This window comes from Ammospiza nelsoni, chromosome 6 (genome assembly GCF_027579445.1).
Source record: "Ammospiza nelsoni isolate bAmmNel1 chromosome 6, bAmmNel1.pri, whole genome shotgun sequence".
NCBI lineage: Eukaryota > Metazoa > Chordata > Aves > Passeriformes > Passerellidae > Ammospiza > Ammospiza nelsoni.
Window position 1 is genome coordinate 54,294,603 of NC_080638.1, and position 23,056 is coordinate 54,317,658.

A 23,056-nucleotide genomic window follows, 5' to 3' on the forward strand; every position below is an offset into this window, starting at 1 on the left:
ATAATGAATGCTGCAGTATGTATTTATCATGAACAAGACAGAGAGACTTTCTGGTGAAATACTCTTCAGGGTAAAATAACAGGTCTCTTACTTCTTGTTGCTGCTCTGCAGTTACAACTGAAGTAGATGGTGAAACCTCTGACTTGGAACCCTGCATTTCCTGCTCACTAATAGAGCTGGTCTGCAAAAGGACAGCAAACATGTTAGATTAGACACCACATATCTGATGAAGTGTCCTTGTGTCAACAAAATGGAAACAAGACCCGGTGCTGATTTCTATATGAAGTACACATACATTTAACATCCACTCTGAAAAAGATCTTTCCTCAAAACAAACCCTCACACCTGATGGAAAAGCTGGAAGTACTGAAATGCAAAATCTCACAGTAGACAGCATAAATGCTCTAATGGCTGCATTCTCCCAGCAAGGCTGTGTCTAATCTCTTGCTTGCAGGTATGGAATGATGCTTGAGTAGCTTGGCAATCATCCCTAAAATAGCTGATTTCTCATGGTAGCTTATTACACTAGGATTTTTCTAGCATACAGAAGCCAGCAAACCTGCCACAAGAAAAAAGTCTTAAAGTAGTAATACTCAATCTTTTTAAAAGTTGTTTAAGAATGATTGGCCTCCATCATTAAAAGAATCATGTCTAATTAATCACAGTGCCTTATATTTCACTAACATTTAAAGCTAGCACCCATTACAAGCCATCTATTAATTTCACACTTAAATTAGCAACTACTAATTGCCAGCACAAGGGGGAAGTATGCTACAATTGCAGAGCTAAAGCAGCTGGGTGTGGAAGTAGGATTCTGTATTACTGTACTCTCAGGACATCATGAAAACTGTGATTAACAAACATGAGATTAGACTTCACATCAATGATGTAATTAGCACTAAAGGCAACAAGTAATGAATCACTCACTTCCCAGCCAGTTTAGACAGGAAGACATCTCCAGTTAGCTCACTCAATTTGTTCAGATACTTGTTATTTTTGTTTTGTTCCAAACTGATTGGAAGGGCTGGGCCATTTAAGATCAAATTGCATGATTATGTAATAATTTCAAAATATTGTGTAATTCAGCTTTAGCTATATAGTCAAACTATAAAACAGTAAGCCTCAAAGAGGTTTAGTGGATTAAGTTACAGAGAAATTAAGGAAGCAAAATATCTAGTTTTAGAGGGCCATTCTTACTAAGACAGGTCACAACAAAATAAGGACACAAAACTACTAGCAAAAACTTACTTCTTCCCAAAAGGCTAGCAGAGAAGATGTAGACGAAGAAGAAACAGAATCCTTTGTTGTAACAGATATGAGGGATAAAAACGATCGCTTATCACCCACAGGAAAACTTCAGATAGAATATTAGTTGACTAGCTAAATAAAATTTTATATGGCCAAATGAAACTCATTCAAACTAAGTTAACCCCAAAGCAGTGGATACAAAATATATTTATAAGTACATGTGAAAAAAAAAAAGGTTAATGTAAGTTGTTAAGCATGGTATCAGCAATTTTAATGTAATTCATCAGAAAATGCCACCTGCATTTCCACAGAGAATATGTACTTATTTCAGGATCCACAGAATGGAACCTTATTTAGTTATGGGCTTGATATTTTACATGCTATTGTTTTACATCTATCTGGTACTTTTAAAAACAATGTTTTAAAATATCAAGGTCAGTAGGTAAAGCTAGTATTGAGAAAGTAGCATGCATCATGCTTCTCTCCCCTCCCTGCCACCCATAGAGCACATCTTCCTGCTCCAACAGAAAGGCAGCATAGACATTTTGTGACTGGGAACAGCAAATACACAAACTGTATGAAAATATCACAGCATGTCCATAAGCTTTTTTGTTTTTAGCAACAGTGACAATAAAAAAGAAAAAGAAAAATCAGAAAGAGAAAGTAGACATCTCAGATAGAAAATCTAACCAGGCTGATGAGGTTTTAACCTGAGCCCCTTTAACTCCACTTCACCAACAGATTGTTTTCAGTTCAAGCCCTTGGTTTTATCCTAAAATGTCTATGCTTTGCAAAACAAAATTTAAAAAAAAACCAGAAAAATCTTCAAGGATCAAGAGTTCATGAAGTAAGGAAATGTGATTCAATGTTGCATTTAACAGCTGCTTCCTCAGGGAATGCACAAATCATTTAAAGTGAAACGCCTACTTGGAGCTGTGATTTGAATGATTTAAATTCTAAGGATCACAGGGTGTGTCATGATAAAATTATTATACCAACATCTGTGGGTCCTCTGATTCTCTTCCCAGTTCCTTCTCCTCTAACCACTCCATTAAGATCTGGAGCCAACAATTTTACAAATCTGTTTAAGCACTCCTTGAACTGTGTGAAAACTTTCCCTTGTAATAATCAGCATCTTCCAACTGCAAAGCATTTAATTCCTTATTTGTAACAGGGTGTGCCAGCACCTCCAAAAAAACTCTGAATATATTTCATTTAGCAAATGTTTGAGATTACCCTAAACAAAGAAGCTAGAATGGGAAATAATTAAAGTGAACTTCTGAGAATATTTCCCAGAGGTGCCAGCTTCTCTGCAAAATGCCAAGCAAACTGACAACTGCTGGGCATCCAATTCTGTGCCACACTGATTTGGCTAATATGCAAGATACCAATCTGCCACACAGTGCCTAAGAGATATTTTTACATATTAAAAATATCATTCTGTTATCTCATTTTGTAGTTATTTTATGTAATAACTCACTCTGAAAGTCAAATCACGTGCAAGAGGAGAGGTGTTGAAATAGTCAAAAATGGAATCTTGAAAGTCTGGAAGTTTGAGACCTAAAACCAAAAGCAGAACAGGCTTAGCTAAAAGGCAACATCACAGGTTGTGTTAGAACTCTGTTAGAACACAGGAAATTTAATTACCTGAATCTGTTCTGTACTTTTCTTCCATTTTTTTCTTCAAACCTTCCATCTCTTCCAACAGTTCTCTATTTTTTGCTTCTGATTCCTTTAATTTACTAAAGTAAAAAAATATGATCAAAATGTAATCTGAAATGTCTCAAAGGCAGGAATGCCAGTACACAAGGTTGCTAATTTCTGGTCCTACATCTCAGACTTTCAGAAAAAGCCTTTTAGTTTGTTTGTTATTTTTGGGGGGTTATGTTGGGGTTTTTTGAGGGGCATTGGGGTTTTTTTTAAGTGATTTTTTTTAAGGATGATTAATTTTACTTTTCCCCTGAACAGACACCTCATTACTTGACTAGATAGTTAAAACTGTACTTAAGACTTCAGCTATCCCTGCAAGTATCTGCCAAACAAAATTATTCTAAGAGTACTTTGACTTATAATTCCCAAGAACATGTCTGACTCTCCAGTTAGTCAAAGAAATGGTAGTGAATTTGTTTTGAATTTGCTCTTACATCTTTTTTTTTCTCAGATGCCCAAGATTTTAACTTAATAGAGCAGTCAAGTGTTTACTTGAAGGAATTTTTACAGTTCTCATTTGACTATGTAATAAATACATATTCTATAGAATGGGATCCTTCCGACAGAGTCCAATATCCAGGCACAAGGAGTCATTTTAAGGAAGTTGCTGCTATTCTAATCAGCGGTTTAGATCAGCACATTAATCCTCAAACACAACCAAAACTCTCATTACCTTTCAAAAGATATGTTTGCATCTTTCACTTTCCGTAGCTCTTCTTGAACCAGTTGTTTGGCACGAATTTCTGCATCAAGGGCTGACTGCAGTTCCAGCCTTGCCGACATGTCCAACTTCTGACTGCGGCGCACTTTCCACAGGGGATCCTGTTGCAGTAAGTCACTGAGTATTACTACAACTGGCTAAGGGTATTTCTGTTCTTCCCAAAGACATAAGTTAGCTTTCACACTGGTTCAGAGAATGCTTTTTAATCACTATGGACAGCACACCTGCTGCATGAAAATTAGTCAGTAGTCAGTGTTCATGACACAAAAATGAAGTAATAAGCGATTTTATTATTGGTTACACCATTAACACAATATGGTGGAAACCAAAATGCTGGATGGCTGAGCATGGAAGTCAAACAGAATCCACTGGAAATGATTAGTTTTCACTGTCCAATCTAGAACTGAGTGTAAAACTTGCACAGTGATATAACAATGATTTTCAAAGATGAGATAAATGTCAACATTTAATGTAAAACATACTAACATAAAACATACTAAGAGTAGCAAAACTATGAGAAGAAAAAATGGAAGAAAGAATCTTGGCTCTTGAGATGCCCAAGATACCTGGAACATTTCCCTAAGCAAGTCTTATGCTTGCTAAGTAGCATATACTATATATGCTACTATACATCTAACATATGCTACATACATACAACATATGCTATACTCCAGCACACACCATGCAATTCTTCCCTGTTACCCCAAAAGCCAATATTCTGAGCTTTTCTAGACATTTTTCAGTGTGGACTACGTTTCTGAAATTCCCTAATGAATACCTCTCTAGTCATAGATGAACCTGTAAATAATAGCCATGAAAATTGAGAAGCACTTTTTATGTTGAGAAGTAACTGCCTTAGTTATAATATAAAGAACAGACAATGTTCTTTATTCAGGCAGAAGCTAAGATAAAAATGCAAACTGCATTTGATCCAATCTTTCTTCCTGTTAAACCTCTCTATATTATAATATAGTGTCCTGATGATGCAAACAAATGTCAGCTCACAGAAATAAAACTTTCTCTTATTCTCTCATATTCATAGGTTTGGAAGGGGTAAGTAATTTTTCATGAGCATAAACCAGCAGCAGATGGATTCTGGATGGCAGACTGGTGATTGGCATTAGTGGGGATGTGGGCTCCCATGCCAAGCTGCAAATGGCTCTTCCTTTCCTTATGCAAGTGATTTTTCTCTTTGAAACCATACTCCTTTATGAGAGCTCTTCTATTAAATTTTGGGGAATTCATGTCACTACTGTATGGGAAAATTATGGCACAAATGTCTCATTGTTCTGTATGTAAATAAAGCCATATTCTCTGTGTGTCCCTAGTTTCTACTGGCATAAGCCAGATAATATTTTTTCACAGAAGAAAACTTACTTTGTTGTCTTGCTGTAACAGCAATTATTCAATTGTGCATAACATGGTATATTTCTGTATTCCCTTTAATGGTTTAAGTTATTATTTCTTTTCTTCTCTGTAGTGTATAATATCTGTGATGGCAGTAACTAGTATGAAACAACTGCCCCCTGTAATGATCAAATTCTGATCAGATTACCTAGTTGGCTTTGCAAGCAGTACCTAAAAACTATAAAGCAGAGCAGAGGATTCATTATCTTTAGGCACAAAAATGCAGCTTCTCAGACATGCCCAGAACATCCTGAATGTTTCTTATTTCCTTACCAGTGTTCGTGACCCCAGACTGGAACTTCTCAGTGATTCCAGTTCTTCTGTCATCTTGGAAGCTAATGCTTGGAGATAGCCACGAGCATCCTTCTCATCACTTACCCTGTTGTGCAATTACAAAAACCCATAACTTAGCAGTTTCATGGCTCACAGCACCAAATACTGTACCACCAAATTATCAGAGTGTCTGCGCTGGGTTTAGGGACATAACAGGAACAAACAGAGCAGGGAAAACTCTCTCAGCAACAGAAAACTGAATGCATTCCAGATTGCCTGCCTTAAATTTTTCTTTTATCTGATTTTCTTGATTGTGGCAGTTGCTACGGAAACTGAAACCTCCCTTTATCCATTAGGAAGAGTTCTGCAGAGATTTGCTGTTATTTGAAAATTATCTGCATATTACTTTCTCAGTTTTTGTAAGGGCTACCTTCCAGTCCTTTTTGTTTTGCAAGCTGAAATTCTTGCACACAGCTTGCTAGAACAGTGAATTATATAGATGAGAAGAGTGGAAGTACTAAGTGCTCTAGTACAGCTAGTGAGGTTCTATATGTTAATGCTGACCTTTAAAATCCTGACCACCTTCCTGAATGAATTTATCAAAATATTCCAAATTGGACAATTTAACAATCACTTTAGAGACTGAAGAAAGTTGACACCCTGACTCTTTCTACTTGTTTCAGTGGCATCTGGCAATTTTAACAAAATCAGCACTCAAAAGTACCATGCTTTTGCTGGTCTCAGACACAAACAAGGCCTAGCTATATGTTAAAAAAACAAAAAAAAAAACAAAAAAAAAAAAACAAAACCAAGCAGTATTTCAGAAGTTGAAAGTGGCCATATCTGGATCTCTAACCAGCACATACCATTGAATGATTTCTGCAATCTGAGCTTCCCAGTGAGCAACAGACTCCTTCTTTGCTGCTAGATCTTGGAGCTCATCTTCCAGCTGTCTGTTCTGTGCTGTTAGCTTGTCCACGAAGGAGCAGAGCTGAAACAAGAAGTTAGTTTCACTTGTGACTTAGGTCAGTTTCAGACTTTTTATATATGTGTATGCTTACACACCTTTAGAACCTGAACAAACAAGACCATCCTAGGCTATCTGGATGGGCTTCCTTTTTGTGAAACTATTAGTTCACATAAAATAATTTAAAATAAGGGAAACCAAAAAATCAAGTGTAGAGGTTGGAGAGAAATAAGGTTTAACTGTAAACTACCAGGAAGGCAGGCAGTGTGTGTCAATGATTTCCTCTCTTTGTAGTCTTCATGAAGAATCAACAAGGGTGGTGTCCTCTTAATTATGGGAATCAATCCCCCAAAGAGCAGAGTAGCAAGATAATAAAGTATCTATGCCGCCAAATCTCTAATATTTATATGGCAAAAATGAAGTTTTTAAAATTGAGAGAGTGCCTGAATACTCACAGATCCTGTTCTGATCAGTGAATAGACTATTTCAACATCAGAGACTAATGAAGTAAGAATTATACGTTTCCTGAAATAATTACCCTCTCATTTTCTGTTGTTAATTTTTTGTTATCTTCCAAGAGCATAGATCTTTCACGTTCATATTTCTCCTTCATTGTTCCCACTGCTTCCTCCATTTCACTGTGCCTTAAGAGAAGGGCAAGAAATAGAAACACATTGTCACATTGCTGAACCTACAGACTAGGATTTTCAAAAAGGAATAAACAGAGTTAGGGTGAAATACCAGCCTGCACAGGCACCCATGCAACAAAAATAAATTCACAGTGAGGGGAGCATGCCCAAAAGCTTACCTCTCTCGCTTTGTTTTCTCTAATTTATCCTTTAATATCATGATCTCTTTCTGGAGCGCAAGCTGATGGCTCTCTGAATCATGTACTTCCTTTTTCACATTTTTCACTTCCAAAACATGTGATGCTTCTCGTCGGACCAACTCCTCTTCATAAAACAAGATTTTCTTTTCCAGCTCAGACTTAACTTTGGAAAGCTCCTGCTGATGTTCCAGTGTGGCACCAGCTGCCCGGCCTCCCTGCTTCAACTGCAAAACAAGAGGAGAAGCCATCAGGGAGAAGCTATGATCTTTTTATTTTGAGTATATTCTTAGAAGTCAGAATTGGCCAGTTGGTGGCCCTTTGGAAAAATTTTTATTTTGGCACGGAGTGATTTAAAAGGTGCCTGTCCCCAAGCATCGTAGATGACTGCTCTGCTTACATGACCCAAATAAGGGGTTGAAATGGCTTGCAGAGGTAACAAATTTGGATCACATTTGTTTACTAGCTGCTTAGAAATTATATAAACTGAGCATTTTCAAGACATTAGTACCCAGCAAGTAAAGGTTTTCAAGCAAAAAAGGCAAATAAATCTGGATGGGTTAGGTCAGATTTCCAGTAGTGCTGCAGTTTTTAAGTCTCCCACTGGTATCAACAGTTCAGTAAGCCAAACTATTGCAGCTTCTAGGCCATGAATAAATATTTGTCAAAAACCATGTAACCTTTAGAGCTTCCAGTTCATTTTCCAGCTGTTTGGAGAAAACCTCGCTGTGCTCACGGAGCTTGCGTTCTTTTGATGCTTCTGCTACAACTTCTTCAAGTTGGGCTTCCAGCTGTGAAGAGTCATTTTAGGTCGTTTCAGCACAAGATAACACTATATGGATCATTCACTTCCTTTCCTCCATACGGCCTAGCAGCAAGTTTTACTTATTTCTATTTTAAGTTATACCACTATAACAACCATCTCAGAATGTCATGATAATTGTTTTGCCTTCAGTGATTCAGGCATCCATCTGTCTCATGCAGAGAACTATTATTTTATGACTCTTTGTACTGATGTGAACTACATCGAGCCCATTCAGGGATAACTGCACAGCTTCTATTACAGAAAAGAGAAGGAAATGGCACTAGGAAGACACTGCAGCTGAGAAAGAGAAAAGTCTCCCACATTTACAGGTCAGCTCCATGGCTCAGTATGTAAGTAAGGCAGCTTAAAAATATCAACCTTTAAACCAAGTTACTGCAAAACACTTTAAATATGAACACTGAATATTTTTACTTTGCAATTATGGAACAAAATAAGCGTGATCATTCATTTATTGACTTCAGAAAGCTTACCAGAAAGATAATTTAGATTTAGTGGCAACTAAGGCAACTGCTGGAATTCAAGCAATAACAGTACAGTTTCATACCCTGACAGGAAAAGTAAGATTTGTTTTTCTATGTTCAAATTGAACTAGCAAAGCTGTTTTTAAAAGGATTGTACTTAGAAATGTGGGACAAGATAATTAACTTCTAGACTGTGCTCTGAACAGAAGATTGATACAACTGTTATGAAAGCGAGAACAGAGGAATTTTTAAGAACAAAGACAGGAGATTTTTAAAGCTCTGCATGAAAGTATTTAACTGCATTAGCAACAACACTTGAATGCCTGCTGCACTCTGCTCTAGAGATGAGATGCCACACCAATTCATCAATTCCTAGTTGACTATCATATCTTGTTCGTGGAGAAAAGCCTTAGAAACTTCATTATCCACTACATTTTCATAGACTACCCTTCAATTTGCCACAAGTTTTCTAGCTTATAGAGCTATTGAATTTCTCTTCTCTTTCACCCAGAGCATGCAGAAAACATCATGATTTTTCAGGGATTAAAACACTCCAGATTAACCACAGAAATTTTTTCTTATGTTCTCTTCTGGCTATTCACTTCATCTCATGGAAAACTATAAACTGCCTAGAATACTAATTAGAAAGTAGCTTGCTTAAAGATATTACTCTTACAATGACACAACTACAGAGGAAGGAAAATAATGTATTTAGTTTTGTATCACTATTCCTCATTTCAGCTGAAGAGAAACATTGTGTTAAGTGAAGTCAGAATACGCCAACCTCAGAGCATATGAAGACATTCACTGAGCTTTACAGGTTTCAAGCTGACTATGAGTCAAGACTCTACAAGAATCCAAACACCAGAACTAATAAACTGGGCATACAGCAAGAATACTTTCCTCAAGATTCAAATCAGTCTGAGTGCAAATAAAAACCCCACGAAACCCCCAGAAGACACTCCCAATTTATCCACACAATCACACAGGAGGTACAGGGTAAGCAGCAGCTGAAACACATGAGTGCTAGCTATTTTATTACTATTTTATCAAGCTACCTCTTTTCTCATCTTCTCAGACTTTCGGACGTCCTGGCGTAGAGCGTCGATTCTCTGCATGCTCACTTCCAGCTCCTCCTCTTTGTCGCGGAGCTGCCGGGACAGCTTCTGCTTCTGGGAGCGCAGGTCCCCCATCCTCTCACTGAGCTCAGAGAACTCCTGCACAGCCAGCTTCCTTTGCTGGTGGGCATCCCTCAGCTCTTTGGACTGCATCTTTAATCTCTCTGAGGCTTCTACAAGTTGCTGGTTTCAAAAAAAAAAAAAAAAAAAAGAAATTTGAACTCCATATAATTCTTTCCAAGAAGAAAAGAAACTGGACCTACATAAGCTTGTTTTGACCACCTCATAAAACTACTGAAGATTTCTAATTCTTAATTTACACAATTGCTTAGCTAGGCAACTGCAGTGACATACAGCCATTACTCTGCTTCTAGTGTGGGAACTCCAAAGCTACCTTTGGTATCCCACAAGTCTTTTTTATAAATGTGACTACACAAAGTCACCTCACTTCCAAATAATTTGATTGTACATTACCACCATGTACCTGCACATTTGTAACCTTGTTTAAAGGAATGCTTCAGAAGACAGGAGATTCAGGAGCAACATCAAATACATTGTACCAGCACTGAGGGGCTGCAGCAAATGTGAGATTTTTCAGAAAACTGAGCAAGATTCCTTAACACAAATTGTGAAACCCTTAATACCTTAATTGAAAGTATAAAAACTATTTTCTTTACGGAAAGTAGTTCACAAAAATTAACAGGATTAAAATACAAATGGAATGTTTGACATAAAATCATTCGAGAGTCGAAGGAAAAAATAAGAGCAGAATGACACAACAAAATAAATGTATACTGTACAAGGGAATTCTAAAAATTTCTGCCATTAGTAGGAGGATTGCAGGAAGATTAAATTCCCAAAAAGCATGAGCTCAGACTAAAAGATCCACCTTCTCTGCTACTTATACACTGGCAAATAATCCCTACTGGTGATTAACACACAGAAGAGAGACTGTTAAATTCTAGTGTAGAAACAGCCCAGTAATTCTGGCCCATGCATTACTTTTGGATCCATATGAATGCTCAGGAACAATATGGCTGGTAGACTTTTGCAAAACTAGTTATTCCAATATAGGTAGCTTCTTTTACTACTATTGAGAGTGGTAGGTAGTATATACAAATCCCTATTTACTTTACTACAAAATATGTTGCTGACTTAAATCTGAAATACTGCTAAATTTAAGGAAGCGAACAAAGGGATAATTTACACAGCAGGAAATAAACTCAATGATTACATTAAAGTCATCATTAACCTTGAGCAATAATTAACCTTTTGGTATAAAGAAAGAGTAAATGGGCTCTTTCAATGAGCTCTGCTAACTTCCGTGCAAAGATTCTTTTCCCCTAAATAGACAGGTGTACCCCAAATGTCACCAGCAGGCCCTGGTGTCATGTGAACTGACCTATGGTCAAAAACCCTTAATTCTGCCAGGGACACCAGCCAGGTGTCTGCTGGGGCTGTTTCCTCCCTCATCATCCCCTGAAAGATGAGGGAATAGAGGAGAATAATACTTGAGCTCCTGATCCCTTAACAAGTCATCCCAAGGCTCTGAAGTCTCTCTTGATTGCCTCAGACTTCTACTGAAACAGTTAAGAATAATTAAACAGCTTAATTAAAACCATTCTTTAGGTGTTTGTTTAATCTAGCAGAACACATTTGAAACAGTAAGCCCATCAACTTCCAAAAAATAAGAGTGTGATACTTTGGAAAGCTACTGTACTGCTGAACAGGTTCCCTAACATCTCTGCATCGTTTTAAAAAGCAGCATTTAAAACACTAAAATTGCAATCACAAAGTAACTGTTTTAGAACTACTTTACATAACCATTTTAAAAAGTACCTTATGAAGGTCCTCCTTTTCTTGTCTCAGTACTCTGCACTGCTTTTCTAGTCCTTTCAACTTGTGTATGGAGTCTTCATGCTCTTGTCGAAAAGCCACTGCATCTGCAAGCTGTGCTTCCAGTTTACTTATATCTGTAGATAAATACATATTAGAGGCAACTGGTCCCAAATTAACATCAATAACACAAGCCAATTACTCACGCAAATTGGCATCACTTTGCTTGGAAAATCAACTTCTTTCCTATCCCCACCATTTTAGACCATTTAAAATAACTTTGGGATATTGATACCTCAAAATAATTTTATTTTTCTCAGCCACAAAGATTGTGATCTCTAAAGGAAAAAGCCTTAGCACAAGGCTTTGTTTTGTTTTTGAGGAATGCAACTTCTAGCCCTAGAAAACCGTAAAATAAACTTGAAATGTTTCAATTCCAGTTCTAATAATGTGTTTCCTAAATAGTTTTCCTTATGCAACAAAAAGGCAACAGTCATTACTGCATCCAGCAAGACAAGCAAAGACTATTTATTTTCTAGATAAGAACTAATGAATAGTTTGAGAAAGAAATACCATTCTGCACAAGGTAACCTGGAGACCTGACTGATCATACTCCTGGCAGCTTGTTCTCACTTTTATTTCAATGACAAAGAAACAAATTTCATTTGAAATTATTTGTTTTAAGTGCAAAACATCCAACACAGCCACCTTTATATACTCCTGCTCAGTCTTACCAATTCTAAGAAAATGAGCTGCCATTCTCTATTTGATTTTAATTATCACTTCTACTAAAGAAATATGTAAGAAATTTCACAGGGAATAACTGTGTCACTCAAGTTCCACTGGTATCTATGGCAGAACAGGAAAATGGACCTAAGTATTCAGGATCCCAAACACTGCTATAATGCTTGAAGTATTATTCCTTTCCTCACTTCAGAACAAACTTCTTCCCACACTATATGGACCAATGTCATTATTCTTTTTAAATAAGAACATATTGTTAGTATTTATATTTAACAGGACATCACTGGTAGAAGAACTAGATAAACCTGAACCTTTTGCAAAAGCAGAGCATTAATCTAACTATTGTGACTCAAACCTAATTTCAGAACACACAAAAATAGCTTTTTTTGGGAAGATAATCTGTGTAGAAGAACAGAGCTGATTTTTGCAGTGCATACACCTACAAAAAGGGTATATTGTCAAATGAAATCAGGAAAGGATATTCTAAAAAAAATCAGCATCAGCAACTTAGCATCTGAACACACAATATACAGGCCTCTATAAAACTCAGGCAAGTCATTAGGATTCAAAACTACCATTTTGTTTATCACTGATTCCTACTCAAAAATTAGGTGCTAACAGGAGGTCTGCATGGATAAACTAATAGCATTGTCAAGCAACAGATTTTCAGTGATATGGGTGAGTCAGTCTTCCCTCAGGACAGATGCCAGTATTTGTTTTTCTGCAATGCTCAGTGCTTCCTAATTAATGCATCACCAAACACAGAAACACAAAGGGAGCAGAAGCTCAGAAATATTTAAATGTGAACTACTATTACACATCCCCCATCTACTCCTTTATGTTACTAAAGAGCAACCAGACTTCTGTCTCCTGTCTCTTGCACCTGCCTCCAAGTAAAAACCCTCCAACACAATACTCTCCCCAAATGGAGGAGTAAGAGAAGAGGATCTCCTGAAATTTTTAGGGAAATGGATATCACACAAAATATTTAATTAAATCCATCCACACAATTCATCACACTCCGAACTTCCCATGCTAGTATGTGTTATCAAGCCAAGCAAGTGGAAGAACTAGTTAAGCACTCATCTGGAAAAAACTGAAATGCCTCTTATTATTGAACAAGGCTTTAAAACACCCTTTGTTTTTTAAACAGCTGAAGAGCATTAATTCTACTTATTGCAAAATAAATTGCATTACTATAATTACCATGCCAGAGGCTTACCTGTTAATTTGTTCTTCAACCGTTCAATTTCTTCATTTAATTTTTTAATCTCCTTATCACGGCTTGTATTGGCTGTAACACACACTGGACCTTGGAGGTTCTGCACTGTCTCTGCAGATTCTTAAAATCCAAAAAGAAAGGAAAAAATTTTCAATAGAATATATTCCAATGAGCAGAACTAAGAGTCCAAACAAAAATGAACACTAACCTTGCAGTTTTCTGTTCAAATCCTGCTTTTCTTGCTCTAATTTCCGTATTTTCTTTTCATAGCCTTCTATTTGTGAAGTGTTCTTTAAGTCTCGCTGTACATCCATGTCTTTGGTTACAGTGTCAGACTGCAGCACACTCTTTAAAGTGCCTCTATCAGATAAAGAGCTGAAAAGAAATACATAAGTTAGGACATTTTAATAAATACTCACAGCGGTCTATAGCTGGGACATACTGGGATTCCACCAAATATGCACCTTAATTTACAAGTACAATTAGTGCAGTAATTGTTACTGTAGAGACAATTCTCAGGGTAAAGTCATTACTCCCAAGCTACTGTGCATGCTGCTGTAGAATTAAGATACCTGCATGCAGAACTTCAATGATGCAGGTATACCTTGACTTCACAAACTGCCTAAATGACTGAAAATGTTAACTCTCCCATGTCAAAGGTTACAGGTTCCTTGCAGAAATGGAAGCAGGTAAGTGTACCTGCACTGAGACAGCTGAGGAACAACCCCAAACGTTTAGTTTAAAGCATGGCAAAGATTTAAGTTAATGTTTCACATGATCTCACTGTGAAAAGAATGACATACATGTTTTGGATTCATGGGGTAACAAATCCCAGCAAAGAGAAATAAGGGAATAACAAACAGGTCAGAATACCCTAAGATCAGAGACAAGCATATGTTTGAGAGATCTCTGAACTCAGATAGAGGCCATTTCAAAGATATGCAAAGTGAGCCACTTTGTCCACGCTCAGAACCCTCTGTGTTAACTTGGTCTACCAGCAGGACAGTAGAGCAATGAGATAATCCTGAACAGTTCCTGTCCAGTGTGGACAAGACTTGCTCTCAGCCTCTCAATGAAGGAACTGCAGTTGACTCATCTAATCCCTTAACTTTCTTTCATTTCAAATATATAAAATATTAAATACAAAAGCACCTAATCTTGGCAAACAGGATCAAAATATGTTCAGACATTTGAAAAAAAAACAAACAAGGAATAAATGTTGGGCCACATGTATACCTATGTACATCACCCTTTCTATATATTTATAAAAATGAGAATTCCCAGGAATCAGCTGCCTTTGGGAAACAAGTTTATTTATAAAACATATCCTCTGCTTACCTGTCCGTTGTGTATGTAAACCCAACGAATGGCAAATGCAGCCCAGAAAAGCCTGTATGAGAACTTGGTGGCACCACTTCCTGCATGAAAACAATGTGCATGAAAACCCAAGAGAGAACACCTACAGAGTGAAAGGCATTTCATTGAGCCTCAACAGCTAAAAGAGACAGCTAATGGAAAGATTTTTCTTAATACACCAACTGACAATTGGCAGTCATGCTCCACTGCCTCTGGACAAGCTTTATTTCAGATTAGGTCACCTAATAGAACAACTTGAATTTCGGAGCCTCTTGAACTGGCACTTGAAAGGGCAGCATTTCAACAAGTTCAAAGCACAATGCAGCCAGTAGAAGGAAATCCAAAATTTCAAGTTCCTAATTAAAAGTGACCTGGCACCAAAATGCATGCTGTTAGTCTTAGTGTTTTAGTTACTGTCAGACATGCAATCAAAAAACGTGCCAAAAGCTCCCGATTTCTTGAAATACAAACCGGTGAAAAAATTACCACAAAAGCTCTCTACTCCTCCTGAACCATTTGTAAACTACAAGAAACAGAAATGGAGGAGTGCAACACCAATGTTCCCTACTCCAAGAACCAGCTTCCTGCTTCTTAAATCAGTGGAGAAGTAGCAGGATAAGTCCTCTCACTTGGGCAGCTGTGCTTGCAAGCTACACAGAGAATATATGTGTATTTGTAAAGACAGATTTTTTTTTTTCACCTTTGCAAAAGCATAAATCCAAATACTAGCTCCCTGCTAAGGTAAACTGAAAGGGCAACTAAGAGGCTTTTTTCACTACCTAAACATGTTTTAACTTTGACCATGTAACAGTAATACAGTCTGGCAAATGCTACCACTTAAAAAAGCAGCTTATGATTTCTGATAACACAAAATGCCAAGAGATGAAAAACTTGAATTTTTCACATTTGGAGTGACTTATTTTTCATCTCTCTCTTTATTTTGAAGTAAGTTCTCACTACTACCTTACAGTGCAGCAAGGATGCATACTTCCATTAGTAATATCTAAAAGCAAAGACTCACTGGATTTCTTAGTACATCATCATCTACATCAAAGTTTGAGGTGTCAGAAGGACTGCTGACTTCTGGAATGTAAGGTGCTTCTAGGTTTCGGATGTTGTCCCAATTAAGTCCTTCAAAAAATGCATGAGATTTAAAATCCTCTATTCCATTTTGTCCCAGCCTACGCTCTCTGCTGCAGATAAGTCTCTGAATAAGATCTTTTGCTTCTTCAGATACATCTGTAACATGGGATGGAAACTGAAATCGTTCCTAGAAAACAAAACAAACACAAAGTTTTAGAGAAGGAACTAATTCCAAAACTTAAAATTGTAATTTCAAAAAAACTATTGAACTACACCAATAAAACGAAATTAATAGTCAAATATTGTTCTAGTTACAGCGAGCAATGACAGAGTACAATTCAATACATTCAATGACAGACTTTTTGTCTTAGATTGGATTTCAAGTATAATAAATAACTTTTCAATTTCTTTAAAAAATTATCTGTTTGATCTGTGATTACAATAACTCTGTTAGGAAAAGCAAATTTTTTTAACACACACCAGGATTTTTACACACTGCAATATATTAAAGATCATACAATAAAAGGAGACTGGTATTCTCAGTCAGAGGTCCACTGATCTCCTGGAGATTAAATTAATTTCAACTTTTAAAACCCCATGATGTTAGTCAGTTCTTTATGTTGTCATATTTAAGAATATATTTTTTAAATATATAGGTTAACTACCTGTATTTCTTACCAATATATAATTTGCATTTAGAAAATATTTATATTCATAAACAAGCATAAGATCTAAAGATTGTAATTACCACTAACAACTGAAATTACTCTAGACTGAAGAAATTGGAGTAGATTTTAATTTTGATTTGTGATGACTGCTTAGATTTTCCAACAAAAAAATCAGCATTTAGAGAAAAATTTCAATTTGTCAAAATTAAATTTCTGCAGTTCAGAGAAGCAAGATTCCTAAAACCTGAACCAGCAAACCTACACAACATCAATCTAAAACACTGTGAAAAAGCAAACAACTACCATAATTTCAATATCCTTAAGTAATAAGTTTCTCAGTAAACCTAAACTCAGAACACAAGAGATTTAATGCAGTTCTTACTTCATGATTCATAATCTTCCCATAGGTTTCCACCAGTGACTCTGCATAGAAGGGTGTTTCACCATAGAGCATTTCATACATGCAGACACCCAGTGACCACCAGTCACACTCAGGCCCATATTTCCCCATTCCATCTTCCATTGCTTGCAGTATCTCAGGAGAGATGTAGTCAGGAGTACCCACTGCTACTGATGACTGTACCTTAAAAATAAGGCAAACATAATTCTCATAAGTTTCCAGTTTCTCTCAGCAACTGTTTTACTCAAACACTAATATTTCTGACAGAGACACCACAACATGGTTCTGGAAAAGGAAAAGATTCATAAATTCACAGCAACATAACAAAGGAGATAATAAGAAAGTAACAAAGACTGCAAAGATTAAGTTCCACTGCTACATAAAATTAGTTGATATGTTTTATTCTGAACAGAGCAGAAACCCAAAATAATCACAGTGAAATAATACTGAGAAAGCAGAAAGACAAAATATATTTTTCCTTTGTCTTGGTTTATATTTTCAAACTGCAATTGGCTGCCCAGAACTTGAAATGAAAAATGAGTAAGTAGGGAGATCAGGTCCTACCCCTGAATTTTACAGTTTCATTTGAAGATCATAGAACAAATTTTCTGGGTAAGTTTTATTATGTCAGAAATCAGTCAAATGTTTATTGCCTAATGTGCCACTGGATGTGCTAGAGGAATAAGGTGGAGAAATTACTCAGTGCACAAGTAGTAGGGAAGCCCTGACCATCAGGGCAGACTAATCTCCAGGAATATGTTCTCAATTCTAATGGCTTTCACTTACATTTTTTATGGTAAAGCTTTGACAGACATTTTATGACTAAAGAACCTCAACAAGATGTGAGTTTGTGCCAAAACCAGTGAATGATGCCATACTTCGGCATGACTGGCACCCCTGGAAGTGCCCTAAATGAGGCAAAACAAACAAAACCTGTCACAAGCAATTCAGCTTTTTGAGGTAAATCCAATCTGCTGCACAAGATGGCCAATTACCATCATGTTGCTGTTCCATTTGTCAAAGGCGTACAAAACAAACTGCTTATTAATTGTAGAATCAAGACAATCATTTAGGTTGGAAAAGATCTTCAAGATCATTATGCCCAGCTGTTAAGTGAGCACTGCCAAGTCCACCTAAATTGTGTGGCCCAAGTACCACATCCACATCTTTTTGATATCTACAGGGATGGTGACTCACTCTACCCCTTTGGACTCAAATGGCCATTAGAAGAAAGAGTGAAAACCAGAAAAATATAGCAAAGGGTAATTTGAAAAGTTAGCAGCCTGTAAAATAAGGAAATTAAAGATTTCAAAAACTCGTTTAAGTATGTTGAGTTATACTGCACCCTCTATTTTTAGTGTGTCAGAAAGTTCACAATCTATCACATCCCTGATCATGTCTAATCTCTTTAAAACCCACAACTCACTCAGAAGGTCCCACTATCAGCAACCCAAATAAATGTAGCTTCATACATACTGTGCCATCTTCACTCATTTTCAGACAGGACCCAAAGTCTGCCAGTCGTATGTGGCCGTTCATGTCCAAAAGAACATTATCAGGCTTTATGTCCCTGTTATAACAGACAGAAGTGAAAGGATTTAAACATACAGTATTAGCTCTGCTTGTAGAGATTAATCTTGCATCAAAATAATATAGAATCTTACCCAATGATGTAAACTCTTTTTGGTACTGTTTATGACTCCCTCCCCTGTCCAACCTTAAAGCCACCAGTTTGGTTGCACCATAAAATCTGCATTTCTTTTCAAATGTGAAGTACCAAATGCTACTACATGTGTTGAAAAACTTAAAAACTCCACAACACCTTCAGTTTCATCTTTAAGGAGACTAGAATTACCAGGAGTAAACAAAAACAAGGTGCTCTAATACACCTTGCTACACAGATGTGGAAGCAGTTTTAAGGTGCTGAATTCCAGTTTCACACTTGACATTTATGAGAAAAATCGTGACAGATTTAACAAAGGGCCCCCATATGTGTAAAAAGCCTGCCAACTTGATACATTTTTCCAACATAAACTTGAATTAACCTTTTTTAACCAAAGGCTAATGCTCTGAAATTAATTACTGAAATGTCACTAATACCACTGCTCATTAGCAGTATTAATACAAAATAATAAATGCTAATCTATGCCTGTCTACATGAATTTAAATGTTAAATCTGTATTTACTTGTCATAATACATAAAAATATGTGCTGAGAAAATTGGACTATGTCACTGTGCTTCCCCAAAAAACAATTAGTTATTCTGCATTGTTAAACTTATTCCATACATTTCAGTTCCAGATATTGTCAACATTCCACAACCACAAGTCAAGCTCAGCAGTTGCAGGGGACTATAAAAACTAATATACAACTATAGACTGATTTGTTTGTTTTTTAAAGAACAGTGCTCACGGTGGCACTTGCAGCAGGAGCCAATCTCTGCTTGGCATGCAGCTCTCACTTGCCTCAGGGACCAGCAGTGCTGCTCAGAAAGGCTTAATGCCTCCTCTCTGAGCTCCACTGTCTCCTATCTGCAGCTAACAGGTCATAAAAGCCCTTAAAGGGTCCTTGAAACCCTCTCCAGAGCAATCATGCCTCCTCCTCATCCATTCCAGTTGCCAAGCAGTAATTTCTTGGGCACTGGCACACGTCCTGTTCAAGGCACGTGTTTTGGCCACAGAGCCACACACTGCTATGCCACAACAGACCTGCATTCAGCCCTGTGAAAGATGTAGCTGCTCAGTAATTTCCTTGGAAATTGGTGCAATGGTGCCTCTGGTGAACTTCTCTGAGGCTGTAACATTTTTAAATCCCCAAATATTGTACAGATTCACTCGTAAGAGTTTTAGAGAGTTTAAACATCTTTTCAATTTTTAAAACAGCAATCAAAATGCAAACAGAAGAGTTCAAAGCATTATAACTGAGAATCCCTGATGCTTTTTGAACTTTAACTGTACAGCTACTACCAACCACAATCTAAGCTTACTTGATGGTAGCCACTGATTCAGAATACACATCTTGTGTGCAAAAACAATTAGACCAGCACATGCCCCCTGATTAGAAAACCTGTTTGAGGATGATCTCAGGTAAGTAGATGCACTGATAGTTATCATGGGCTTACTGTGCATAAATTTTGCAGGATGTCTGAACCTCTGTAGAAAGTTCAAACCATTTCAAACTGCTTCAAACTTCTAGGTTTCTTGGACAAAGGCAGATAAATATTTATTAAGTGAATTGAGAATAAGTCAAGAGCCTTGATTAAAAATAGAACAGACTTTAAAAGGTTAGTCAGATAAATGTCACTGCTTCTGATACCAATCCATCAAAACTTGATATTTAAAATAAAGTAACTTATACAGCTATTACACAGCATAAAGTAAACATGTATCTATAGTAGTTTGCCTTTGGCTACTGTGCGCATTTGTATACATAGCAGTAAATTTGGGATTAACTTCAAATAACTGTACCTCTATATTTTGCCAAATGAGAAGGTATTTTACCTGTGCACATAATGCAGCTCATGTATGGAATGTATAGCAAGCACCATTTCACCAATGTAGAACCTAGCCATATCTTCAGGGAGCTTGTCTTCAAATTTACTGAGAAGTGTCAGCAAGTCACCACCAACATAGTAGTCCATCACTAGATACTGAAAATAGAGAAATAAAGCCATCAAGTACTGAGAGACAGCTGGCAAGAAAAAAAAAATTAAAGTTAATCAGTTAACCCCTGAAAAAAACCCTTTCACTACTTTTTTCTGTGCCTGTGGAAAGCAGTCAAAATTGGTGGTCTTCTGTTTTACTTTTATTTACTTAGTATAAAAATGTATCATATTCCTTTATTAATCACAGTAAGAAAGGCACACCAGCATTTAGTTCTTATGATAAAAAAAACGCAAACAAAATATGACAACAACAAAGAAGTAAATCAGGATGAGTTTATTTCTGTATTAACTAGTATCACAAAGAAAATGATCTAATATCACCAAAACTGAGGTATGTTATTGACTCTTAAATGGAAAATTGCCAGAGGATGATGAAAGAAAAAACAAATATAGTTAAAATCAATATTTGATGCAGCTTAGTCTAAAATATACATTTTATTACTTTTTTAGCTATGGTACCATTTCAATACTACTCATTGCTCCTGAAGTGGCACTTATCACATCAACATCTTCAAATACTCATCTTGGCACATTCCACACCATGGATGCATAACACAGCTGGCAGGAGTCTGATGACACTGTACATTACTATACTACACATGGATGCCCATAACCAGCCAAAAGCACTGTCAAGCCAGAGGCATTAAAAGTGGGAAATTTAACAGTCAAACATTGGTGTTCTTTTGAATGTATTTCAGAGAAAAAGCAAACAGCCTCCTAGGCCAATCAGGCACCATCCCATCCATGGAAAGGACCAATACTGACAGGGTGACATGAAAGAAAAGGACTCAGGCATGCTATTTGCTTCTCATACCACAAAACAAGGATTATGTTTGAGGTATTTCTTAGCAACATCCACCTAAGTCCAGACCATCACTTCAAGTATAATGACTTCATCCAGTACTACCAGTCTTGAGCCATTTTGTTCCATGCTTCCCAAGATGATTTGATATGTGGTTTTAAGACTAACTTGGCTTATTCTGGAATTAAGTTTTCAAAGTCATCATCTTTCTCCTCAAAGTAAAGTGACCTAGAATCCACTGTTCTTGCCACAGATTCATCTTCCATGAGGGAAACAAATTAAAGAAGATAGAAATGCAAAGAACATGAAGTGCAACACTAGTCATTTCCTCACTATCTTCTGGATTAAAAGAGCGATTCCAAATGCCACAAGTTTTGATATTTTTCTCTATTTTACTCAAATTACTGCTTAATCTGATAAGCAAATTGCATCATTTATGTTGAAATCAATCTGTGGGTATTGCTCCAAGGAACTTTAAACATGTACTGAGCACAGTACACACTCAACACTTATGTTTGAAAACAAATTGCTACAGACAGAAACCATCAGTCTTCTACAAGGGGTATTATCTTGAAGTATTTTCTCTCAAATTCAAGGCAAAGAGGCTTTATAGAACCTTCTGTGGAAAGTGAAATATCTTCTCTGTCAGAGACAGGGTAATGCACTTCTGTCAGCTCCCAAAGCATTTATAACTCAGCAAGAACTCAGGTGACCCATGAAGGAAGGCACTTGGATCACAGAAAGATGGTGACATCTCGTCTTTGAGGAAGCAGAACTTTATTAATCTTTCAATTCAAAATTATCTGCTTGCCAGGAGGTGCTTCTCCCTTCTTTATGGGGTTAAAATAAAAGCTGTTCTGATGCTGAAATCTCACAGTAGTGAATTTCTTCCAGGGAAGTGACTACATTGAACTGTGAGAGTAGTTAGGAATCAAAGGAAAAAAGGATGTCAAAATACTCTCATGAGTACCCAGTACCTTTGAGAGGCTGACAGCAGGGAAATACACATATGTCCTTTTTCATGAATGGGACTGGGAAAGAAAATTAAGAGATCTGAATCTGGAAGAGATGGAGAACTTCAAGTTCCATGCAACTTCTCAATATTCATGGACTATGTTTCACTTACATCATATCTGTTTCAGCCAAATCACCAAAGGCTGATTTAACCCATCTTCACATAGTCTGTGTTTCTTATGAAAGCTTTTTAGGAAGCAGAAAAAAGTTATGCAGCATTTCTATGTAATGTCACTTAAGAATTGGCTGTTTAGAAAACACTAATGCATGATGCATTAACTTGAAAGGTTTTAAAACCACAAGAGCAGAACCAGAAAATGAACTCCAGAACATATGTATTTCATAGAACTTTGTATTTCTTGCTTAAATAGAATATTTGCATTATCAAATGCTCAGTTAATACTAAAAGCAGAGAACAAAACTAAGTACTTTTAGACTCTCCAAAGGCAGGTACTACTTTTCTATGTCAGTATCTTACTTTTTCTTTGTCTCATTCTGAACCCTTTATCATGCAGCCAGAGGAGGCAGAGCACTAGCTGGGAGAAGACACAAGGCTCTCCCTCTGCTCAGGGTTAGCTTATGTGGTTTTGCATTTAAGAATCATTAGATATAATGCACAGACACCACTGGGAGAAAATACTGGAACCTAGAGATTTCTCTAGATTTCTCTAGAGGACCAGGTTGGAAAACCAAGCTCTGTTGTCTGTTCT

The 23,056-nt window shown here is 36.9% G+C and overlaps 1 protein-coding gene across 6 annotated transcripts in view; it reads right to left on the reverse strand.

Annotated features, from left to right (window-relative positions):
- The window catches only part of CDC42BPB (CDC42 binding protein kinase beta), a 91,065-nt gene that overhangs the window by 21,614 nt on the left and 46,395 nt on the right, over positions 1–23,056 (reverse strand). For all 6 annotated transcript variants that reach the window (XM_059473632.1, XM_059473631.1, XM_059473630.1 and 3 more), the window contains exons 5-22: positions 20,367–20,515; positions 18,343–18,436; positions 16,849–17,049; positions 15,737–15,985; positions 14,698–14,777; positions 13,568–13,734; positions 13,360–13,479; positions 11,397–11,530; positions 9,498–9,740; positions 7,833–7,943; positions 7,135–7,379; positions 6,865–6,970; positions 6,226–6,350; positions 5,360–5,465; positions 3,632–3,780; positions 2,896–2,990; positions 2,729–2,808; positions 92–181 (exon numbers count right to left, since the gene is read on the reverse strand). In XM_059473632.1, the coding sequence (XP_059329615.1) occupies positions 92–181; positions 2,729–2,808; positions 2,896–2,990; positions 3,632–3,780; positions 5,360–5,465; positions 6,226–6,350; positions 6,865–6,970; positions 7,135–7,379; positions 7,833–7,943; positions 9,498–9,740; positions 11,397–11,530; positions 13,360–13,479; positions 13,568–13,734; positions 14,698–14,777; positions 15,737–15,985; positions 16,849–17,049; positions 18,343–18,436; positions 20,367–20,515 (2,544 nt within the window). The remainder of the gene's footprint in view (positions 1–91; positions 182–2,728; positions 2,809–2,895; positions 2,991–3,631; positions 3,781–5,359; positions 5,466–6,225; positions 6,351–6,864; positions 6,971–7,134; positions 7,380–7,832; positions 7,944–9,497; positions 9,741–11,396; positions 11,531–13,359; positions 13,480–13,567; positions 13,735–14,697; positions 14,778–15,736; positions 15,986–16,848; positions 17,050–18,342; positions 18,437–20,366; positions 20,516–23,056) is intronic.